Below are 26,054 nucleotides of genomic sequence, written 5' to 3'. Positions count from 1 at the left end.
TATTTTTATACAAATATGATGATATAACAACAAAACAAGGTGAAAAAGATTACCTTCGACGTTTAAGGGTAGCAAACAAATACGGGGATCCAAGAAGAACGAGTTCGAAATTGGAATCAATCAAGAAATTTTTGCTGCAGGAGGTGCGCTAGCTTTTGAAGCTGCAACTTTGTGCCCGGATTCGAAGATGTTTTTGAGGTTTTCTCTGAAATTTTTCAACACCAATCTTCTTCCTTGGTCATCATAGATTCCCCAGAAACTGATACTTCCTCCAAAGAGACTCTACACAGATTGAAAGAGGATCAAGAAACCACCCTAACCCTCAACCCTGGCTCAGTTTTCTTTTTCCAGGATTTTCTGCACTTTTTCCTTTTCTCCCTCGATTTTCTCTTCGTTCTCTCTATTTTTCTTGTCCGCCGCCTCCCCTCTCAATCCTTTTGAGCTAGTGCTGCGTTTTTATTCCTTTTATAGTCACAAATCCTCCCCAAAATCTAGAATTAAGGGTATAGATGATGGATGGTTTTCTTGGACATTTTGAGCCATTAGATTGGCTTGAATCCAGATTTTTCTTAGTGTTTTGGATCAATGCCAAGTAATTTTATACTGGAATGATCGACTGGAGGAAAGAACGGAAGAAAAATCAGTGGAAATGGCCAAGAAATGGCCCTTGTAACATGGTACAAGAGCCATCTCCATGGCTTCTGATATGAAGCCATGGAGATGACGCGGGCATGCAGTGAGGCTCCAATCTTTTTTTTTTTTGAAAAACTGCAATTTTCATTTTTTTTGTTTTAATTTTTTTTAGCTTTTCTTTTCTTTCTTTTCGATTTTTTCTAAAAAAGATTTTAAGTGATTTTCTCTCTCTATTTTTTTTAAGAAAAAGTAATAAATAAACATAAAAATAACTAAAATAAAATGAATATAACTAATTTAAATAAAATAAACATAAACTAAAAATGAGCGAAAAAAGGAAATAAAAATAATGATAAAATTTTGGTATCTACACTTTCAACCTAGCCAAGATTAATTGCACAATTTAGTCAAAAAGTTTTCCTAGACTAACCTCTAAATTTATCACATTCGAATACTTCTATATGGATACAAATCTAGACCTAGGGATATCAGGAGGGATGAAATGTCTCTTCAAAACTTAATTGGTACCAATCACATTAATTGTGAAACCCAAGAATGATTCTTTGAAGAGAAATGCAAAATATGAGACTTGAAAAAGTAAAATTATAATATATATAAATATACATGTCCTAGAAGAGGTATACAACATAACGGGTGCGAGGAGTTAAAATTCGTAACACAATTTTCCTTCTTACAGAGGAGGGACAAGAGCGTGTTGAGACTAAGGAGCAATACTCATTTATTTCCCATATTCAAGGGGCGAATCTTCTACCTAGACAAGAAAATAGACTGGCCTATTTTCTAATTTATCTAAATGAAATACAAGTCTAAATGATATGATTTGCACACATAGGAATAAGGGAATAAAAGGACGTATCATGCAAAAATGAATATAACCTAAAATAAAAAAATGCATGAAATGCAATAAATGTCACACAAAATATGAAACTAATGCGAAATGGGCTAAGGGTCTAGCATTAGACTAGCCCACTTCTACAAGTACTCACTAGCGTTGGATTAGTGAGAAATTGGGAAGAAATGCCACAATTAACATTGGACTAGTGCAGTGACGTCATATACTCATTATAAATAAATAAAACATATATAGCATAATTAAAACAAATAAATATATAAACACATAGATCATGTAGAGCATGTAGATCACATAACACGTAGGCATAATATCTAGATGCAAAACTCTAGAGAAAGCGAATAAAAAAAAGTACATAAGCACACAAGCACACAACATCTAACTATTACATTGGGGGCCCTAACTACAATTTAAAAGGGGAAATATAGATAATAAACCCATCTAACCTATCTATTACATATATCTAACTAATTACATTTCTTGTAAAAAATAAAACCTATCTATCATATGGGCTATCTAATTACATTTCTTGCATAAAATGATATTACCTATCTATTACAATTTGGGCATTTAAATACCTCCAAATAATTACAAGACTTAAATCAAACATAAAATGAATAAAAGACTAAAATAAGTAGTAGAGGGAAAACACATAAAACGTATAATCACACTTAAAAACACATAAAAGGGCTTAAAGAACAATAGAGGGTACCTCCCTTGAAGTAGTGGTTAAATGAAGTAGAGTTTGTCCTATTTATACTCCAAAACAAATAAAAATGGTCAAGGCACCAATTTAATTAACAATTTAAAAGAAAATGTAAACATATAGCAAATTCACTTTATTATTTTAAAGAAATATGAATAAACATAAAATCTCTAAAAATTTACAAATTAGATGCATTTAAATGAAGCATGATTAACAATTAAAGAAGATGAACAATTGTAATTAAGAAATCAAACCATCAGGGACTCAATTGCAAAAATTTAAAATTTTTTGGGGTCAGATTATAATTTTTTAAGGGTTAAAATAAAAAATAAGATTAGGGATCAAAATGTAATTAAATTAAAGACCTAAGTGAAAGAAATTCAAACTTTTAGGGTCATAGTGAAATTACTCAAAAAAGTAGGGACTGAATTGCAAATTTTTTTTTTGATTTCACCTGAAAAACAACAGTGGTCCATTTCTATATATATATATTGAGCCATAAACCCACCGATTCAAAGAAAATAACTGGATTATTTTGTTAAAAAGGGAACATATCAGTCCAACTTATTTTACTTCTAAATTTAATTAAAAAACATTGGGCTTGAACATCAAAGCCCATGCACAAACCCAATATGAAATAAATTCTTGACCCAATTTTTAGTCCATAAACACATTCCATTAAACATTTACAAACCCAAATGGATCAAACATAACAAAACAAAACAAAACAAAAATAAAAGGAACATAAATAGAGAAAAAATCAGTAAGAAACTTCCGACAGGCATGAAGTTTCCGACAGGTCGACCCATTGAAAACTGGAGAAATTCCGGTCAAGTCGACCGGAATCTCGCTGGAACCCTTTTTTTCAAACTCTTGAGACCGGATCTTTTCATATACATGAAGCTCATGTCATTGCGGATTCAACCTGTGAGGCCCCAGTCAGTTCGTAAGTTGATATTAGGGTTATTTATTATTCGGTGTGGTGAAAGTAGGGTTTTAGGGCTAAGGAGAAAACCCTAATCTTGGTTAAGATTAAAAACCCTAGTTTATGTATTATTATTCGTAGGTTCGAGCTATAATGTATAGTCGGAGTCCTAGTGTGTGTTTTGGCATACGTAAGTTTAGGATTCATTTTAGGTTACAAAGGTTTAGCAAGTTTGAAATGGTTAGCAAACTCTAGATTAGCAAACCTCTAGTGTTACAATTTATTAGAAAGCTTAAGTGGGGTTTAAAAACCCTAATTTTGCCAAAGTTATAAAAGTTGTTGTTTGATTGTTTTTATTATGGAAAAAGTATGTTTGAGTATAGGTGATTAAGATAGGAAAGTGATTAGTGAAGTAATTAAGCGTGATTACATGTTTTAAACTAGATTAAGTTATGACCTATGGAGTTAATTGAAAGATTATCAAATGTTTGAGGGCAAGAGTAGAATAAAAGCTAGGTAGAAGTGCAAGGGTTTAAAAGGAAAATAAAGCATTTTTATGTGATTGGTTAGCCTAAAAATATCTCCTATTGTCTTTGACTATTTATTACCTTAGGATTATAAGATAATCACAAGACAAACAAGACAAGACTTGGAGAGAAAAAGAGAGAGAAGAGCCGAGATTGAGAGAGCAAAGAGAGGAAAGAGAGGAAAGAAATTCTTCAAGTTCTTCATCTTCTAGCCTTTCATCTTGCCTTTGAAGCTTGAGGGAACAACTTAGGAGCTTGATTGTTGAAGTTTGATCATCTACCAAACTCATTTGAAGGTATGCCATCTTCTTTGAAAGATAAATTTTGGGGTTGTTAATCTTTAAGCTATGGAATTAATGTATTTTGTTGTGATTATGGATTTGTAAGGTGGATTTGATGTTTATATTGAAGTTTTATGGTTAATTTTAGTGTTTTGTTGCTGTTGGAAATTCGGTCAAAAGGAAAAAAAAATTAGGGCTTCTTGCTTTAATGTTTTCCTTAGTTGCTTTGATTGAGAAATTGATTTGTAGATGGGATTTGTGGTGTATTGATTGTTCTTGTATGGTTAGATTTTGGGTAAAATCAGCTTTGGTTCATGAAACCCTAGACTCCATTAGGATAGTTTAGCTTGGCTAATGCCTAGTGAATTGGGGTTTGGTTAGTTGGATGTTAGAGCAAGCTCATTAGTGCGAATGAAGTGAGGATAGGGATTTTGGTTAGTGTTTTGTAATTTTGTGGTAAAATAAGGAGAGAATTTCGGACCACTAATAGGTTGATATACGTATGGTTGTTGGATATCAAAGTGGTTAGAAAAGTTGGTATAAGAATCATAGAACGGACTGTACGGTTGCGGCGCGCAAAACCCGCAAATCTGGAAAACCAGGGCAGTTCAGCATCCGAACTTTGGCTTCATTTTTTCTTGATGTCACGTACGGATTCAGAAGTTCCTCAAAACATGAAAGTTGTAGCCTCTTAATTCCTAAATATTCCTGTAAAATTTCAGGTCAAACGGATTAGTGTATCCTGAGTTATAGACAAAACACTCAGGCCTATTTTGAACATCAGATTCTGTTGCGTTTTGAGTTAGCTTCTGACCGTGATTTTTTCCGTTTCGATAACGTACGATATGGGTGTTGACTCCTTCATAAGAAATTTAGATCTTTGTTTTATCTTCGAAACGGTATAAAGTGCGTCGAAATCCGAGTTCCGTAGCTCCCGTTACGACCAAAACAAGATCGATCGTCAGAACTGCCTTTGAATCTGGACAGTTCTGATGGGTACTTTGGCACTCCATTTTCGTTCTGTTCTGAGTGGATTTAGGTCTTGGCCAAAACATCCAAGTTTTAACCTTATGTCCCAGCTTTCTAATGCCCTTGGAATTTCCTGATTTGGATTTGTGAACTGGGAGTTATGGTCCAGCAAACATACCCTGTCCGTCACTCTAAAGTGCGAATTTCTGGAACGATTTTCCATATTTTCGACCTATTTCTGTTCAGATCCGGACTTAGGTGTCTTCATAAAAATTGTATCCCTTCCTCTTAGCTTCGTAACGGTACCTCATGTACCTTGATCCGACACTCGTAGCTTCGATTGTATTCAAAACAGCTTTGACGGCAAAGCGAGTAGGTTACCATTTCCGAATCCGTATGCCGTTTCCGCACTCGTATGTGCCGATTTTGCTGTTTTGCTTGTTTTAAGTATGTGAGTAGCCGTTTGTGATATATTGTGACACAATCTTCTATTTCAGGCGTTGGTGAGCTAGGAGGAGCCGGTGGGGCCTACTAGCTACTCCTCGCGGCACGAATTTCGTACTTTTGCTCTTTTGTTCGTTGAGTAAATATTCAGGCCGCTCTTGTGTGTTAGTTGCTTATGTGTTTCGATATGTATAAAGAGGGTACCTAGGCGAGGGTGTATTTTATCGCACTCGACCTAAACCCTAACTTGCGCACATATTTGTACATGGCTTGTGTATATGAGCAATTTTGGAACTAAAACCCTTGAACTTGTGGCTCGGGGTGACTTTTGAATAATTTTGTGAAGTTAGTGAGTTTGGGGCCCGATCTCAATACCTAGATGGACTATTCGAGCCGGTTAGGGCTTGGTCGAAGTCAGTCCAACCTGGATTGAGGTCACTAAGTTTGTGAATCCGGTTCACCGAGTATGTGGACCAAGTTTGTGATCCGAGCTGGTGAATCAAGCTCAATTTCATTCGCTCGAGCAAGTTTGTGAGGTGTCTGGCCAGAGAGGATGATAAGGGGTACGGTGGGAGAACAAGTGGAGTTCTACGGACCATTATTTTTGGTCGACGGAGTGTCGGCAGGAGATCATACATGGCACATGAATTGGCTTTGGAGCCACCCGTATCCTTATTATGTGATGTTATTTTTCTACTTTTGCTTTACTCTTACATATGTGAGATTTACGCTTTTGCCCCTGTTTACTTACTAAGCATATAGCTTACCCCTTTTCTTTTATTTTCCTTAGCAGGGGCCGACGCGGGGACTTTTGACACATACACTAGTATAGTTAGATTTGCATGTAATAGTTGGACAATTAGGATGTTTGTTTTAGTTTTGGTGGTTTGTATAAGGACCCTCCTTAGGGTCTACTTTTGGGTTTGGTTATATTCATAAGGATGTAATGGGATGATTAGAACACTTTTGGGATTGTATATATTGTGTATATAGTGCTCTTTCGGTTTATTTTGTGTTATTGCTTTAAGTTTCGAGTCCTGGCGCGAGCTAGGCAGGCGGCCCGCTAATACCCTCGGGTTCGCCCTTGGGAGAAGTGGGGTCGTCGCACAACCAAACGTTAAACAAAATCCGATAGACTAAATAATCACCGAAAGACTAAATAATCATGTAAAAATGGGGATCTAAATTTCTTGAACATAAACTTCCATGAACACACTCAAATCCTTGCATGAACGTCGAATTGAACAAGGAAAAGTCATGGAAATACCTAAGAATGATTTTTGGACTAGATTGAAACTAGAAAAACATGAATGGAAGCAGATTTGTTGAAGCTTCAAACGTGTACCAGTGAATTTGAAACAGCAACTTTGGGGCTATATTTGAAGGATTTTTGGACGTTGTTTCCAAAAGATTTCTAAACGAAACTTGCTCTATCAAGTTCCTAGATTACGCTGAAATAAAAAACTCCTGAAACGAAGCTTTGTCTAGGAAGAAAATTGAGTCTAAGTAGGGCTGAATAATCAGCCTTTTTTTGGAAAAATTTCTGGAAATCTCTTTTTGCTTCTTGGTTTTTTCCTTTTCTTTTTCCTCTTTCTCTTTTTTTTTTTGCCATTTTGTATTACCTCCTCTTTTCTCTCAGAAACTTATCTCTTCCTTTTTAAATGACCCTAAGCTACCAAAACCCTCATCTCAATGGTATGGATGAAACTGGTTTTGTTGGCTTCTTTTGGTCCATTTGATGGCTTTTTCTAGATATTTATTGACAATTCTCGCAAGGGGTGAGGTGGCTTTTTGTGTTATTATGCTTGGGGGAAAAGAAAGGGAAGAAAAATTCGACTTTGCTGCCTCAGAAATTTGCTCCAACTTCGTGTTCGTTTTTTCTATTTTCTGTTGGAGAAGATGAAGCGCGCATAAGGAAGTTTTTTTTTTTAAAAAAAAAACTACATTTTCTTTCTTTTCTTTCTTCATTTTCCTACAAAAACCAAACAAACAAAAAATGATTTTACTTAAATAAGAATAAAAGGTAAAAAATAAAGATAAGAATAGAACAAAAAATGAATTATCAAAATTTTTGGTGTCTACAGTCATGCAAACTGCAACACATCTGAAGGGAAGGGAATAGATGTGCAAACTGGCTACCGAAGGAAGCAATCCAGCTACAGCTAGCAAATGGACCTATAGAAGAACCGCCGACCGGACTCAGGGAGCTATTAGGAGCTGATGTAATTGGGGTAACAGTCCCCGCCTAGTACCGTGTTAAGAGGCCGTTGCCTCTCCTTTGTATCCAAATAAAAAAAATGTAAAATGCACCAATTTCGTTCCAAACTTCAAATTGAATCACTTTTTTATTGGCTTGAAACAATCATGTAACCTACATGTGATGAATTTTAAAGGGAAAAGAAAGGTCAAGTTATGGATTTTGGCCCACTCACATAACCCACCCCGTTTTACTAGATCATAAAACCTCGGTCTTAATCCTTTTTTTGTTTTTGGAGTTTTAATCCCTTTATACGGTGAAAATAAGAGAGAGACAAGATCTAGCAAAGTGGGCAATTGAAGAAAATTTAAGGAAACAATTTGAAGGATTTTCTCGTTCTTTTTTTTTTTTCTCTCCTAAGGGAATGAAATTAATTGGGACAAGTTCTAGAATTGGGTAAATTGGGTTAAGTCATCTAGATCATGAGTCAAATCAAGGGCTGACCTTTTTTGCTAGTCACGCGTAAGCCACAATTTGGGGCCAAAATGTAATCGAAATTAGAGTTTGGAACCAAATCACAATTTTGTGAGAGACATAAAAGCTTCATTTTCAAACAATGGACAAAAGAGGGGGAAAAAGAAAAGTCAAACCTCAAACTATGAGGGAAGTTTCTTGTGTTTTTCCCTATAATATATTTTACGGAAACTTTTGCAATGGTTAGTTGGATTAATCTTATATATACTGTCAGTGTATACATTATCACCATTAAATATATAATACATGTGCAAATTTTGAATTTCGTGATAGTGTATATAAAATTTACTTTGGTTATAATGTGAATAAATAAATAGATACATATACCACCATTTGGAAGCAATCTATTTTGGAATCTGAAAAACTTCCACTTCATCCGGTTACAATTTAATATGGAAATATTCACCTTTTTTTTTTCTATCCGGGACATTTGTTATGTTGATATGGTTACTAGGTTATTGATCCTCCATGACACTTGTTAGAGCCACTTCCTCTAATATTTCTTATGCTCCTTGCAATTATTACTGTCAAAATGGTATTCTTCTCATAATTTCTATGTTAAAAGAGGTGCATGAAATGGACTTAAAGGTATTTAAATGAATAAGAAAATCATAACATTCAAGGATCCAAAAAGATACGAGTATCAAAACCTATCTATTGTGTTTGATACGGATGCGCTTAAAGAAGACAATAAAGGGATCCAAATAATTCTTGTATAATGAATCATCAAAAAACACACACTTAGAGATACTCATGCAATATAAAAGTAATAGGATATATTGGTAAAAAAATATCAAATATCTTATTGAATAATTTTATTAATTGAATCTTGATTGATTATGATCTTATGTTCTTGTTGAAAATAATATAAAATAACCTCTAAAATTGTGCTAAAGCGACTAAAGCCCTGTTTGATAACGCAATTTAGCATTGAAACTTAATGTATTCAGATTTTAATATATTTAGACGCGTTTAGTAACTAAAAATTGAATATCTAAATTAATTAAGTGTCACTGAATTTTTTAGGTAAAACTTGTTCTTAAAAATAAATGATAAACTATTCACTTATCACTGAATGTGATATATACTCAATTGTATTTGATTTAATACTTAATAATTTAATGAATCCATATTTCAAATTTCAATTTTATTAAATGCATACTAAAAGAGCTCCAATGTAGAAGGAGCTGTCTCTCTTAGGTTCTGTTTGATAAAACTAAATCTGAATTTTGAAATTTGAATACTGAAACAATTAATTTACTAAATTTTAAGCACTGAAAAGAAATATATGAATGTCTGAATTTTAATGCTAAATCTATTTGTACTGTTTGATAAACATTTATGACTGAATGCTTAATAAGTTAAATTTGATAATTTTGCCCTTATATCTTTTCATCCAAAAAAGAAATAGAACATATGATTTAATTAGCTAAAAATGTTAGGTATGAAAATGACAATATTTATTTTTAAATCAAATTAATATAAAAGATGAATTATATTGTATGAGGAGTATGGAGAAAAAGTGAAAATCATTCAAAAGGGAGAAAAGAGAAATAGAAAATCATTAGATGGAGAATATGAAATTGTTTAATTATACAAGAATTTTGAACATAATTAATAAACAAGGGTAGATTTGGTAGATAAGATAAGGTAGTTGAAGTAATTTAATTGATTCTTATCAGAATTAAGCATTCAGTTAGCTGAAAAAAAATACACACAAGTTCAACACTACTTAACAAGTTCAGTAGATGAATTTTCATTTATCAATCACTCAAAATATCTGAATATCTGAAAAGATTCAATTTCAGCACTTTTATATATTATCAAATAGACCCTTAGTCGTCATGCGGAGGTATCTTTTAGTGGAAAAGTAGTTTGCAGTCTTCGCACGTTTTCCTTCTAGAGCGGGGATTGGTGCGATTGTTTGTGTAATGGCGTTATGCATTTATCGAGTAACGACTCAGTGCACCGATCTTGACCGTTAATTGTTCTCTATAGTTGCAGGTCCGATCCTTTCCTTTTCATGGTTAAACGTAGCGTGTAGCTAGCTTGCTGCTCTTGCCAAGCCAAGCTGGCCACTTAGCACATGATCTAGATTTTTCTTTATTGCATGAAGTAAAATGCAACTTGTTTTTGTTCTCTAACATAGGAAAATTAGATAACTCAGTTCAGTTTGAAACACAAGAAAAGTGACTGATATATAATCTTTAATTTTTTTTAAAAGAATATTAGTGAGTGAGCGCTCGTTAATATATCTAAATTATACACATAACTTATCATGTGAAAGTATATATTCATATCCACTGTACCTCTTATATTTAGATACTTTTCGAATTAACTAATGTTTTTGTTAAAAAAAGATGCACTTAAAACCTCTTTTAACAAATGTCCACTAAATGTCTGTTAACTAATCTTATAATCTTATAACTAAGGAGAGAAACCTAATATTTTCATCAGTGAGTCGATGGAATTATAAAGGAATTATAGAATTTGTTTGCCAATAATTAACATCTTGACTTGACACAGTCATGAACACTAGTCAAGGTCAGATGATTGCTAGCTGATAACACGTAGAATGTTGATGGTCTGTTTTGACTGCATATCAATGACAATTAGCCGGAGTTTTCTTCTTCTCTTCTATTTTACTATCTATTAGTACAGCTGCCCTATATCTATTGCCTACTCCATCTGGCATATCTATGTCCTTATATTGCCTACTCCATCTGGCATATCCGTGTCTGGCATATCTACATCTACATCTATGGCCTGCTCCATCCGGCATTCCGGCATATCTATATCTAGATCCCAAAATGACCGGAATGTCTTTTGCCTACTCCATCTGGCGTATCCGTGTGAATATTGTAGGAGAAAAGTCTATGTGGTCCTCAAACTTTAATAATTTTATACTTTAAACCCTTTAACTATTAGTTATATATTTTTGACCCCTAAAATATTGAAAACATATATTTATTGCTTTCCATTAGTCTAAATGTAAACACATAACTTGTAATGTGAATGCACATATTCATATTTATTGTACCCCTTATATATAAATACTTTTTGAATTAACTTTATTTTCGTAAAAAAAAAAATGTACTTAAGACCTCTATTAACAAATTTCCATGGAGCGTATATTAACAAATCTTATAATCTCATGACTAACTAAAGAAACAAAATATTTTCGTTAGTTGCGAGTCGATGGGATTATAAAGGAATTATAGAAGTTGTTTGCCAATATTTATCACCTTGACTTGACATAATCATGAACACTAGTCAAGGTAGGATAATCACTAGCTGATAATACGTAGCATGTTGACTGAAGAGCTTTTGGAAGGGATCTTCTCACGGAAATGGGGCAGGTGCAACCGTCCCTGAGCGGTTAATGGTCAGGATTTGGGCTCAAAATTTTGTGCGGCTGAGATTATAAGTTGTAACTTGATTTCCACGCCATGTGTGAGACCCACAAAAATTTGCTCTAAAGTTACGCGATGTGCAAAAAAAGTTACACGATGTACAAAGAAAGTTACGCGTAGTTGATAATGACGAAAACCGCCTGGGACGGTTGCAGGTGCAACCGTCCGTGCCCCGAGTCCATCTTCTCACTGCGTGTCCATAAAAATTGGCCGAAGCTTCCTCCTTCTATTTATCATCTCTACGCTTCCCATAACAACCAAAAAGTCCACCTGGCATATCCGTGTGAGTATTATAGGTGAAAAGTCTAATTGGCCCACGAACATCAATAATTTTATATTTTTAACCCTTTAACTATTAGTTATAGATTTTTGGCCCCTGAATTATTGAAAACGTATATTTGTAGTCCTTCTATTAGTCTAAGGTGTATACCCAAAATTTATCGTGTGAATGTACACATTCGTAGCTATTGTACCCTTTATGTTTAGTTACTTTTTGAATCAACTTTATTTTTATAAACGGAAAACTTCCATAATACATCTTTTAACAAATGTCCACTCAATGTCTGTTAACTAATCTCATTAGCTTATAACTAGGTGCAGAAACCAAATATTTTTGTCATTGGTGAGTCGATGGAATTATAAAGGAATTAGAGCATTTGTTTGTCTATAATTAGCATCTTGACTTGATATTGTCGTGACAGAAGTCAAGGTCGGATAATCACTGGCTAATAATACATACCATGTTGACTGACAATCTTTCGGGAAGTAATCTTTTGACTGCATATAAATGAAGATTGGCCAGATTTCCTTTTCTATTTTACTACCTCTATCTACGAAGCTTCCAATACAACCAAAAAGTCTTTTGCCTATTTCATCCAGTATATCCGCCTGAATATCATAGGAGAAAAGTCTATTTGGCCCTCAAACTTTAATCATTTTTACTTTTTAACCCTTTAATTATTGGTTATGCATTTTGGACTCTTGAACTATTGAAAACACGTATATGTATATAGCCCTTCTATTAGTCTTAGAGCGGCTCCCTGAATTATTGAAAATCATTGAAAGGCTACAAATATACGTTTTCAATAGCTCAGGGGTTAAAATATATAACTAATAGTTTGAGGATTAAAAGTATAGAATTATTAAAGTTTGAGGGTCAAATAGACTTTTTAGCCTATATTACACCTATAAATTCTATGTCCGCCTTACCGCTCAAAAGCCAATATAAAGTGAGGGAAGGGGCTACCATATAATCGGCGCAAAGATCAGGGAGAGGAGCAAAAATGGTGTTGAGTGAGAAGCAAGAAGCTTTGGTAAAGGAGTCTTGGGAGCTGATGAAACATGATGTTCCTCGACACAGTTTTCGTTTATTTACACTGTAAGTAGACATTCACCAACAGTTTTCATCCAATTTCTTTGCTTTGCATTACGCATTTATTTATTTTAACTGTCTTTTGAAATGCTGAAAAAAAAAAAACTGTTTATCTTTTAACATATATGTACCTAATGCAGAAGATGTTGCTTGCACCACCTAGCTAGCACTCAAGAAAATTAATGGTTTAACGAGTTGATATTCTTCCACAGTATTTAATTCTCTGACTTATTCTCCCTGGCCTTTTTTTTTGGGGGCCATATGGTTTAAGGATCATGGAGAAAGCACCAAGGGCAAAGGACTTGTTCTCATTTCTAAGGGATACGGATGAAATTCCAGAGAACAATCCCCAGCTCAGGGCACATGCTGCCAAAATTTTCAAGCTGGTATGATACCGTAATGCATTTTGTCCTTTTTTTTTTTATGTTCTCATTTTCGTAAACTTTTGCCCACTATACGAAATGAGTGATACTTTCTTTGTTTCTTTTCTTTTGGGTAAACAACTTATTACCCCCTTTAATTCTACAAAATGCCAGATGACCCTCCTAAAATTTTAAAATAGCCATAGAACCCCCTATAATTTTATGTAAAGTGAAAAATGGACAGAATGCACAATCAGTTACAGCGTTTATACCAAACATGCTTTAAAAGTGCATGTGATAAAATATTAATATCCATGTAACCCTTTTATGATTTGTATAAATATCCACTTTACCCTTTTGTGATTTTTACATTTATCATATAATCTTCCTATACTTTTATATAAGGTGATTAAGCTGTCGAATAATTTAACATTTAAGTAAGGGTATTATTGGTATTTCAATTAATGACATTACATAGCTGTTTTCTATCAAATTTCTACTTTACATAAAATCATAGGGAGGTGAGTGGACATTTTGAAAAATTAGGGGGATCACGTGGCAGCAGATGAAACCACAAGGGGTTACATGTAATTTACCCTTTTTGTTCCCCTTTGAAGAGCTATTGCCTATTGGTCCTTCACAACAATTTTTATGAAAAGAAACTTCCATTATCTCGTATATATAGCATCCTTCCCATGTTCCTTTCGGTGGTCATTAACCCAAAAAAAGAATTGTAGTGATCCAAAGCTGACCAAAAAAAAAAGATCTACCAATTACACTCTCATAATTTATTTTGAGACACATATCTATCTTTGAACAGCATAATTTGAAAGAGAAGCATCGAGCAGGGATTAAGATGGATATGTACAAGATTAACGGTCAGGTTGTCATGCTTGGAGATACTAGAAAAGCAGAAGAGCAATTCGTATTAATCATGTATGCATTATTAGTGTATATAAGATTTATTCTTAATTTTTTTATAATTCAGTCCAGAAGTGCATAAGAAAAGTTAATGGTGAAGATTTCCACTCGAGAGCACTTGCAATTGTTGCAGGCTAGATCTCAAGTTCCTGCAAATTGTCATGCATGCAATAGATAACAGTCACTTTGCAGTACTACAGTAATAGTTTATCACTTCTAGTAGTCAAGTAGAAATCTGACAAGGTTATATACAACATTAGACTTGCGAATCAGTAGTGCAGCTGCGAGAGAAGGGGGAAGTGGCGGTTGGCGATACTACTCTCAAGTGGTTGGGATCAGTTCATCTCCAGAAAGGAGTTCTTGAACCCCATTTTGAGGTAATACTACTTCTAAAGCTGCTGGCTGTATTTTTTTTTTAATCTCTAGAATTTCAGGAAATGCACAAAATTAATATGAATATGCATGTGATTATGATATTCCAACCTTAGTCATAAAAAAGTAACTTTTATGTAGGGTTCAATCTATTCAAGTTCTTGACGAAGCAAATTAATAGAGAAATTAAATTGTGTATTTTACGCGAGACATGCATATAGGTTGTGAAAGAAGCATTGCTGAAAACGATCCAAGAGGCTGCGGGAGAAAAATGGAGCGAGGAAATGAAGAATGCTTGGGGAGAAGGCTATGATCACTTGGCAGCAGCAATTGTGCGTGAGATGCAGGTCCAGGCTGCGGCTTCATCAAAGCCTATTGCTTAACAGCCAAATCAAGATTTTAATAGTTTATTAGAGTCAGTTATAGTAATTTTATTATTTAAGAATTGATGTTTTATTATGTAATTTATTGCGTTTGTCAAGGCTTGTTTGCTAAATCATCTACGTCATAAATAAAAAGTCTTATTGTTGTCATTTCTTGAAAAATGCGAAAGTTTAAGAGTTGTGTTCTTATCATTTTAGTAATATTATATTAATATTGATATTATTCCTTTTTTTCTATATATATATATATATCAAAATGGAAATGCGACTGATAGAGGTTTGCTATCATATTCATTACGGAACAAGACAGAGTATATATGTGTTCAATTCTAAAAAACTTTTGTGCCACACGAAGGTGATAAAAATACAATTAACATGATTTTCACGTCACAGCAAATGAAAGAAATATAAAAACGTACACAAGGAAAATTTCCAAAATCAACTCTTTTTGTTTGAACTTTTTATCAGAAACATGTTTTCACATAAGAAAAATGCAACTTTCATCCTCAATATTTTGGAGTTGGACTAATTTGGTCCCTATTGTTTGAGTGGAAACATATTTCGCCTCTTAAGTTTTTATTTTTTGACCAATTTGGAGCAATTGTTTAGACTGAATAAAAAGCACAAGCAACATGCGTTGTTAGTAAAAAAATATACAGAGGAAATAAAATTCATTATACCCTCAAAATTCATCAGCCAAATTCCATAAAATTTAAAAATAATATAAATAAATATGCTGAAAGGTTGGGTGTATAGAATCGTAGGGATGGTGAAATGGGTCGGGTTTGATAAATTTTGTCTCCCTTAGGTCTCTTTGCTAATAGTGCATGCCCCTCCCGCATTTCACGTCGTCCAAATTAAGTGATCAAATATCAAATTGTGTTGAATTGAGTGATTAAGCGTCAATTGTCTCTAATTGGTCAAAAATTGAAACTAAAGGGATGAAATGTGTTTCTACTAAAATAATGGGGATCAAATTGGTCCAACTCTAAAATAATGAAGATGAAAAGTGCATGTTTCCTTTTTTACATAATTCAAACATGTGTTATTATCACATTTTACACACAGAATCATGAGCACTAGCTGATTAATTAATTAATTGGTGACATCGATAGGATGTTGGCGTTGCAAGGTCTTCCAGCCAAGCCATTTCTAGTTATTATACGGGTCACATAAAAATTTAATCATCATACAATCAAATTTCACGAACACAATAATATTTCTGTAATGGACATGTTTTATTAATTGGCCGCCACCAAAACTATTCCTTTCAAATATCATCCACAGAGGTCTAAAAAAAATGTTGTAGAGAGATATGGAGTATTTGGATGGTGGACAAGAGCTGAAGATAGCAAAATATTTCTTGGGACTGAAAATACCAAATCAAATTTTCTTATGATGTCATGATAACTGATTTCAACGTTCTACAAGATAAGAGGCTAGAGTCATCGCTGCTCTAAGTGAAGTGTGGATAAGGTGTAGAAATAGGATTTTGGTGGGTAGGAAATGCAAAAAATAAGTAAAGTTTGAGGAGTTGGGTTGGGGAACATTATGGATTCTGCTTTTAAATGTTGTTAGAGTGAGTTGTTGGTTGTTTGTTGGTTGGTGGTAGATGTAAATATCTTATTATTTTTTATGTATATCAATTAAAGATTTATTTAATGGTAGTTACTATCTAAAAGATTGTCTAGATTTATTGTACTTGATCTTGTTATAAGCCTATACATAAGTTTCATACCATTGTAACATTTGAGTGTGAAATATAGAGAAAATTTCCACCCAAAACTCCATCTTCTTAACATGGTATTAGAGTAGGGATTCTAGAGTTTCTACTCAAATGCCTACTCTGATATAATCTTGAACCAAGAACCATGGAAAAATCATCTGAAATGGTGAAATATAGAGAAATTGTTTCCATTTTAGAATGCTTGATTACACGAATGGCAAAAGTCTTGATCAGGATCTAGAAAACTACACCAAACAGACAAATATTGGCATCAAGTTGGATGACACCAATCATGCCTTGTGATCCCAAGTTGTTGAGATGTATATTTCAAGTAAGGACAAATTGGGATATATTAATGTTGAAATTTCTCAATCTTTACTGATAGATCCTGCATACCAATAATGGCAAATTGAAGATTCGATTGTGAAAGGATGACTAATAAACAACATGGATCCATTCCTGATCGGCAACTTCATCTATTACCCTAATGCGAAAGTGACATGGGATGCGATTTCTACAGCATACTTTGGTGTGGTAGATACATCACAATTATATGATCTATGGCAGAGGGTGATCAAGATGAGACAAGTTGGAAGGCTGATTGAGAAGTATTATAATAACCTTTAAGGTTTGTAGAGAGAGATCGATTTCTATCAGCCAAACTCAATGGAGTGTATTGCCAATATTATCAAGTATAACTCTCTCATACAGGAAACGAGGTTGTACTTTTTCCTTAATGGGTTGGATGAGAGATTGGATAAGATGCGCAGTGACGTGCTATGAACAAAACCATTCCTAATAGTTTAGAAGGTGTATGCCTATATTTAGCATGAAGACAGCAGAGAATAAGTATATTGAGAAGAGGAGACAACATAATAGACTTTATTATGGCATCTAAGGGAGTGAAAGATAAGCCAATTATATTGCCTCAAACCAAAGTGCCAACTCAAAGGGATAGATGTACTCACTGCAATAAGAAGAGATATACATACATGATATGTGTTTCGAACTACATGGATATTTAGCATGGTAGATGAAGCGCAAAGGATGAAATCAATGAGCTGATCGATTGATTATTGTTGATCAGAATAGAGGCTTTGGAAGAGTGGCCATTGTAGATGTTGATTCAGTGGCATTAGCCATGGCTCTTAATATTGCACAGGTACCTTTTGTTTTTCTTGTCGATGTCTCAAAGGCTTATCAATATCAAGGTAATTATAGCCCTAATTGGCGTGAAAGTCATTAAATTGTCGATTCAAGATCTACCAATCATATGACCTTTTGATTTGAATGATTTCTCATATGTTACTTACCCAAGACAATTAATGATCTCTAATGCCAATGATGTTCAATGTCCAATTATAGAGGTTGGGATTATTATTTTATCATCATATCATCATCTCTTTATCTACCTGATACTTATTGATACTCTCCCTAATAAATAATCTACTCTCTATTAGTCAAATAATAATCAATCGTATTTGTGCAGCGCTGATGTATTCAACATTTTGTCTTTTTCAAGATATTCTCACCAAGAAGATAATCGATTGTGTTACTAAGAGAAGGAATTTATACTACATGGATGAATTTAGTTTAGGTAGAGCAAATCAGATAAGAAGCACTGATAATACAAAAATTGAGAGATCTAGTTATGACATCAGTAGTTGGGACATACATCTTTTGAATACATGACTTATTTTCTGACTTGTTTTCTAGTGTTAATGTTGCCGATATAAAATGTAAAACTTGTATTTTGACCAAGAGTTATAAGGTTCTGTATCCGATCAGTCATAATAAGTGTAATGCTTTTGTTGATTTAGTGCATCTTGATGTTTGGAGATTTTCATCAATTACTTTATCTATTGTATTCGTTGGTTTATAACTTTTGTAGATGATTGTAGTCAGATGATTTGGTTGTATCTGTTACAGGATAAGAATGGAGTGCTTGACATTTTTAATCATTTTGTTCAATAATTCATACATAATTTTCACCTAGAATCAAGATTTTTTGGTTTGATAATGGTGGTGAATGTGATAATCGACCATTACAGGAGTTCTTCAATACTAACGACCTCATAAATGAAACTTCTTATACTTAGACTTCGTAGCAAAATGGAGTGACTGAGAGAAAAATCAGTACATATTAGAAATAGCAGTTGCCATGCTGATTGGTGTAAATGTTTTACATCAATATTGGCCTGATATAGTCACCATAGCAGTCCACTTGTTGAACAAATTGCCTTCAAAAGTCATTAATTTTTAAACCCCACTACAGGCTCTCTCTCAACACTATACTTTACCATCGGTGCTATTGATTCCAGCAATGTTTGAATGTGTGATTTTTGTACATCTGCTTAAGAATCAATGCAATAAATTGAATCCTTGTACTCTTCATTGTGTCTTCTTGGGATATACTATGCACAAGAAAGGTTATTGGTGTTATGATCCAACCACCAAGAAAATGTATGAAATAATATTAGAGTAAGAGAATTCTTCACTTTAGGGGGAGATAAAAGATGAGAATGAGAAGAATTGGCCGAAATTGGCATGGCCATCGTGGCTAAGTACCGATGTGGCTAATGCTGATTTGCATGCTGATTTACATGCCAATGTTGATCCATCAACTGCTAACTGATAGTGGCAAACTGATTTACTTATTACTGGGGATGAAAAGACTCCTAGCCCTAATGATGCTCCTAGTCGTTTTCAGAAAATTATTGATGATGTGTCTTTTGAAGAAGTAGATGTACCTAACATAACCTCCCATTCCTTGGTACCTGATCATTCTTCTATTGAGAATATTTCTAAGGTTAGTACTTCTGTTACCCATTTATTTACTACCGATTTAGACACAACGAGTAGATACGTGTTGCCTAATAAATCTAATTGGGGCAAGCCATCAAATTTGTACTCTCCAGAGTTCATATAAAACGATCCAAGTATCCCATTGCCAATTATGTGTCAACTCATAGGCTATCTAAATCTCTGGAGGTTTTTGTATACAATGTGGCATCAGTTGATATTCCAAATGGAGTGCATGGCGCTTTCGTGGATCCAAACTAGGCCTAAACTATAGAAGCTGAAATGTCAACATTGTAGAAAAATAACATATGGACCTTTGTCCCACTACCAAAAAGAAAGAATACTATGGAATGCAAATGGGTTTTCTTAATAAAGTACAAGGCTGATAGATCAATCGACTGATATAAGGCTCGACTTGTAACTAAGAGTTACATGCAGATTTATATTGACTATCAAGAGACATTCTCATTTAGGGAAAAACTAGATACAATCATAATTATGTTGTCTCTGGTAGCCAGTTTAGATTAGCCATTGTATCAGTTTGATATGAAGAATACTTTCTTGCTTTGTGACCTTGAAGAAGAGGTGTCACTACAACAAAAATGGCCTTTCGTGACGTGCCTATAAGGACACTTGCTAATTTGTGTCATTATAGTACTTCTATCATGACACTTGTTATCAATTCAATAATATATACTCTAATTTTATTTTATTTTATCTGATATAAAAATAATAATGTGCCTTTAAACTGCCTATCATGACACTTGAGAAAATATGAGATATACAAAAAAAAAAGAGTCACAAAACGACATCGTACTTTTTTGGCGGAAGATTCATTTGCCAAAACACTTAGTGAAATACTCAAAACTTTCATTTTACCAGCCAAAAGACCTAGTGAAATTTTGCTTCTTCTCATCTCTCTCACAAAGAAACAACCTCTCCGCAAACTATCTCTTGGCAAATTATCTCTCAGCCAAAACACTTGGAGTTTGTTTTTGCTGAATCTCTCTGCAAACAAACTACCCTTGCTTTCCCATTATTTGCATGGTAAATTTTTTTAATTTTGTCATTAATTAGATAATATTTTTGCTGAATCTCACCGTAAAGAAGCTGTTTGTTTTTCAAGTTGTTCTTTTTTTTTCTAAGAATATAATGGACATTATTAGCTATCCTTGAAGCTGTGTACTATATTGTGTTGAATTAGGAGGGTTAAGTTTCAAAGTTTGCCCTAAATTGATTACATTTGAGATTAGTCCGGTCTGTTTGAAATTGAAATGGATGCAATAATAGTTTATGATTTGAGTGCACTTCTTGTTCAGTTGTATTCACCTCGGTTGTCTACTTGATTCATGTGACTATTTTGTTACGGATTTGTTGTCCATAACCTGTTCGATAAAATGTCAAGTCCCCCTGTTTTTCCTTTTTTCGATAAAAATGCATACTTTGTGTGATAGCACAATTAAGAGTGTGTTGTGTGTGAAAGAAAAGTAACATGTTTGGTCAGTTTAGAAAATTAAGTGAAATAAAAAATTTCACTTAAAATTTTGAAGACAAATTAAGGACTACTTACATTTAAGTGATAAGCAATTCTATTATCAAATATGCTTAATTCAAAAAGATTTTGAATGAATTAATTTTCAACATTAGGTAAAATTAGCAAATAGGTAAAACTCCAATAGGAGTTTGATCATTCAGTTCTTTTCCCCTCCAAAGTTCCAGAACGCTAAAAAACTTCGTAGTATAATATTTTGGATGAATTCAGAATAGTAGTTGGGCCATTCCAACAAGGCAGCATAGATGAAATGAGGTAACAACAGGGCGGGCAGGCAGGGGAATAGGGGAGGGCCTAGCTAACCTTAGAAGAATTGTTCCAACCCCTTTATTCTTTTTGATGGGATGCTAAGTTGCTTACCCGACATGGAAGCAAGAAGAAAAGCAACCTGATATAATCATCCTACGCTTCAAAATTACTTAATCACCATATGCTATGCACCTGATTCTTGAATTTCATTTCTACACTCGCTTCGGCCCTCACCCCGTAAAACGGGTACTAAAGAAACTACTCTATGCCAATACTTATGCCTATAACAAGAATAGTTTTTAACCTTCAAAATTTACTATGCACATTGTTCATTTTCTTGTTTCTAATTATGTTTTAGGAAAGGTTTATTTTACCTATGAGACTAGAAGCTTGAACCTCAAGATCTATTGGCAAAAAATGGAGAAACTGGAAGTCAGATTTAAAGGCTACATATTTTGATCCTAACTTGCCAATTGCTGAAGCTTGGTTTCAAAAGGATGTAAGGGTTCGGGAAGAGCAATGGATAAAACTTGGACTTATTGGAAAAGTGAAGTAGCAAAGGTACAAATCAGCTACAACATTCTTAATAAAGTTGTGTTTATTCAATGGCATAATTTTGGTTATGATTTTCAATTTTAGAAACTGAGTGAGAGGAACAAGAAAGCAAGAGGGGAGAAGAAGATGAACCACATAACCGAAAAAAAGTCATTTGCTCAGCTTCGGAATAACATGGCGATATCTCTGACTTTTTTAGTTGCTATTTTTTTTAATTATACATGGTTGATTATGTTAGCTTTGTTTTTTTATTATATGCTACATGCTAAAACTATAATTAAAAAACTTAAATTTCTTATAGGCCAAATAGTTAGGAAGACCTCCTATTAGAGTAGAAATGTTCAATAAGTTTTATACCCATGACGATGGAACTCTATCAAGTACTATAGTTGCTGAGAATTTGGTAAGGATCCTTGAAACACAAGCATTTAAATTCTACCATTGTTTTCATTATATTTGCAATAACAAGTGTTTTCCTTTATTATGTAGCACAAAATGAATGAGCTGAAAAATCAGCTTCCATCGGATTCGCAAGATCCAGTTGGTCGAAATGATATATCTGCCTAGGTGGTTGGGCAAGGCAAACATGGTCATGTTCGCTTGTTTAGCGAAGGTGTGAATCCAACGGATTTATGGGAAGACATTCCTAGTCGTAACACATGTTATCGTATGAGTATTCAACAACAATCAACATTGGTTCGTTTGGAGGAAAGGCTTCAGCGATAAGATGAGGAAATTGTCAACTTGAAGAAAATGGTTTTAGTTCAATATGGAAGGGACGATACAGTTGACAGCCCGAGATATCATTCATCATCGTCTAACAATGTTTCAAACCATAGTCCAATGCGACCTATTCGAGTAAGTCTTTACAACTTCTAAACTTTTAGGTGGTTAGTCTAGAATTTGGCTAGCAATCAGGATAATAAAAGAAAAGAATTAAAATATTTAGATAGTTAATTGTAGTGGCTAAATTGTTTAAAAAATTGCTCCCTTGATTTCAGTGGTTAATCTGAATTTTACTCTTCAGTTTTTAAAGTACACATGGTCGAAAGTTTGAGCATGACTTTGATTCTTGTACTTGTTGGATCTTTTACTAGGTAGGAAATATGGTTTCACTGAAAAATTTGTTTGACCCAACAAAAATCATGGCAAAGGGACTTGACAGGTTGTCGATGCCTGTGCAATAATAAAAATAAGCCTATTTGCCAATTAAAGTAATCATAACCCAATTCTAAGTACTGGAGTAGGGACTCTGGATGTGCAATGGATTATTTGATTCACCCAATTTTCGAAGAGTTTGCTTAATCCGATATACTAGCATGGGATTGCTTATTCACAAGGAATTATTGATTTGTATAAAGGGCAAGTAAGGCCGTCTCCTCAGGGATTGGGGGTATTTATCTCTTTTGAAATTCAAAATAACAAGGGGGTGATTTTGTATAAAAGATGCAAATTAAGACAGTTCGAATAAAAAAACAAATAGCTAACTAAAAATTAAATGACAATTTACTAAAATTAGATTAATAATAATTAAAGATCTAGCCAAGAAATAACTTCAACAATGGTTCACCTAATTGGTCATCGATGCAAGGGTAATTCCAATTATCAACTAATAAATAAGTTATAACTGTCAAACAAGCGATAACAATCAACTCCTCCTTATGGTGTTGGTGATTAAGGTATGTCCGTTAATCACTGCTCTAATTGAGAAATAATCCTAGGTACGTCCGTAAGATTTAATTCTCCAATTGCCTTACGTATTAGAGGTGCCCTATTCTAATCAAATAACACACTACCAGGGTTATTTTAGATTAGCCTGCATATTCCCCTGACACAAATCCAATCATGCCAGTTGTCACTATTTCAGAGCAATTAAACAATTACGGATTTAATGCTCCAATTGACAATAGGTTACTAAATTAATTCAATATCCGGATCCAAGATAATCAATTAATTTAACAACCATAAGCACTACAATAAGAGAATATGCAAATACCAATAAATAAGAGAAATAAATAAAATTAATTCAATCTCACAATTTTTAGATGAACCAAAACCTTCGTTGTTCCTTGACTAGATGAAGAGAGTTAGTTCCTCTCTGTGGAGAAAATCCCACGTGAAATTGCAGAAATAATAGTCACGGACATTGTTTTCGATTGAGAGGATTCAATTCGTTGGAATAAGGAAGAAAAGCGAAACTATAGAGAATGACTAATTGTTTTCTACTTGTCTCTGACATACGAGGGCCTAGACCCCATAAAAGACGAAAAAGGAAAAGTCAAGAGAAAATCTAAAGTAGTCCAACTTGTCTGCCATCCTTTCTCCTATCTAATTCCTACTATTTCTACTATGCGGCTCTTCAGAGGAAAAAGGAAGACTCCCAGTTTTTCTCGATCTCCTCTCTCTTCGGAAACTACCAAAAGAAGAAAAAGTTCCAATTTTTCAAAAGTGTCCCTAGATGCCGCATTTGCCTATGGGATAAGGAAGCAGAGTTGAATTATTCTCCACCATGTTAACTGCTGCTAAAACTCTTCTTCCGTCAAATTGGCACCTTTTTATGGTATTTGTATTCCACTCCCTGTAATAAATACACATTTCCAAAAGTGAGTAGAATCTGACAATTAATCCACATTTAGTAAGATAATAGGGAAAATTAATTATAAAATCAATGACAAAATTGTGACTTATTAGGACTAGACCATATGATTTGCAACAAACAATTCAAGATGCACTTGGTGCACCAATTGCTTGGCTTTGTCATTTGATAATATATGTACTTATTTACTCATTGGGTTTTCTAGAATTTTATTGCTAGCTATGATGATTTGATGATCCCCACCTTCTATGGAATGTCAAAGTAGTTATCTTTCTAACTTCACAAATAATCAGCTAGTATATGGGATCAAGGTAAATCAAAATTTTTTGCAAGTAAATTATTGTGGTATGTATGACTGTTTTGGGCTGATTACCAATGAACGATACTATACATTATGCTTTGCGAATAGTTAACAAAGGGAAAATTCTTGTTTTTGAAGCTTCATTTCTGCTTGTTGCTCAAACTAAAATATTTATGGTTAGATCTATTTCTTATACAAAACTACTTTAGGCACAGGTAGTACCAACTGAAGATTGATGGTGTCTTCATGGTTATGACTGAAGGCTCTCATTTGGTTGGAAAGCTTGGAAGCTATTGCAAGTTCTTTCAACGTTTTACATTAGGAGAATCTTTTATTTTAATTTTAACTAGTGGTGTTGTCTAACATTGCTACACTACTTTAAACAACTTTTTCGATTAGCTATGTCAGTATTTGTTACTGACTTTTAGTTCAACAAATAATATTTGAGCATTGACTTTTGCTTTTAAATGACTACGTGCATTCTATTCTTTGGGATAATTTTACAAGTCCTTTGGGTATTTGATTGACGGAATGTATAGTAGGAGTACTACCAGGTTACTTCTTATTTAAAAAAAGAAAAGAAAAAAAGACTTCTAGCAGTAAAAGTGTCAGCATAGCTCAGCTTCTAAAACAATATCTAATGATACATGTGATGTCGTCCAAAGCAGTGTTTTATGACATGACTAAGTGTTCTTAAAAGCCATATATTAAGACAAGTCAAGATGCCTTCATAGAATTCGATATCCAAATATGGTACTACAACTATCTTGACACTTTCAATTGTCAAAAAAATGAATTTTTGTTGGTAGATGGGATAATGTAACAACATGATTTTTCTGACACATTTGAATGCTATGAGTCTATCCCTGCATTGGAAGGGACGACACTTGTCTAAGGTGTAAGGAAAGACAAAATATCAGGTTAGATTATCTATACTGACACTTTTAAATGTCATTAAAGCCCATTTTTGTTGTAGTGTATTGTGAACAATGAAATTTTAATTAAATTTCAAAAATTACCATTGGTCTATAAAGTATTTTTATGGCTTATTTTTATCCAATTGGATATTGCCATATGACATGTACACTTGAAAAAATTGGTTATTAAATGGCCAATTATATTTTACCACGTGTCACGGTGAGGTGTTCCAAATCAATTCAAATTGTAGGGATATCTCCACCAATCAAATCATATCATATCACATGTCTATTGGATAAATACCTAAATATTTATTTCTTATTAAAGAGATAATATTTAGAATTGTTTAGTCCATGTATATTTCTTATATACTGCAATAGCTCGTCCAGTCAAACGGCGCCACGTCAAGTGTCCCCACGAGTTTGGCCAATCGAGAAATTACTTA

The 26,054-nt window shown here is 33.8% G+C and overlaps 1 protein-coding gene and 1 long non-coding RNA gene across 2 annotated transcripts; both read left to right on the top strand.

Moving 5' to 3' along the window:
* Nucleotides 1–12,716: 12,716 nt before the first annotated feature.
* On the top strand, nucleotides 12,717–15,060 carry LOC113729600 (anaerobic nitrite reductase HB2). Its single transcript, XM_027253873.2, has 4 exons — nucleotides 12,717–12,878; nucleotides 13,144–13,258; nucleotides 14,416–14,532; nucleotides 14,749–15,060. Exons 1-4 carry the CDS (start codon nucleotides 12,784–12,786, stop codon nucleotides 14,908–14,910), a joined length of 489 nt encoding a protein of 162 aa, XP_027109674.1. The 5' UTR covers nucleotides 12,717–12,783; the 3' UTR covers nucleotides 14,911–15,060.
* A 1,581-nt stretch (nucleotides 15,061–16,641) lies between these two features.
* Nucleotides 16,642–25,419, top strand: LOC140037030 (uncharacterized). Its single transcript, XR_011840869.1, has 4 exons — nucleotides 16,642–17,798; nucleotides 21,598–21,800; nucleotides 21,879–22,652; nucleotides 24,901–25,419. It is a non-coding gene; the product is annotated as an uncharacterized lncRNA (long non-coding RNA).
* The last annotated feature ends 635 nt before the right edge of the window (nucleotides 25,420–26,054 follow it).

Source organism: Coffea arabica, chromosome 2e (genome assembly GCF_036785885.1).
Source record: "Coffea arabica cultivar ET-39 chromosome 2e, Coffea Arabica ET-39 HiFi, whole genome shotgun sequence".
In the NCBI taxonomy this organism is placed as follows: domain Eukaryota; kingdom Viridiplantae; phylum Streptophyta; class Magnoliopsida; order Gentianales; family Rubiaceae; genus Coffea; species Coffea arabica.
This window is presented reverse-complemented; position numbering and strand designations above follow the sequence as displayed.

Coding starts and splice junctions, on each gene's coding strand:
- LOC113729600 (XM_027253873.2), top strand. CDS start 12,784: ATGGTGTTGAGTGAGAAGCAAGAAGCTTTGGTAAAGGAGTCTTGGGAG. Junction 13,259..14,415: donor CTGCCAAAATTTTCAAGCTG/GTATGATACCGT, acceptor ATACAACATTAG/ACTTGCGAATCAGTAGTGCA. Junction 14,533..14,748: donor TTCTTGAACCCCATTTTGAG/GTAATACTACTT, acceptor ACATGCATATAG/GTTGTGAAAGAAGCATTGCT.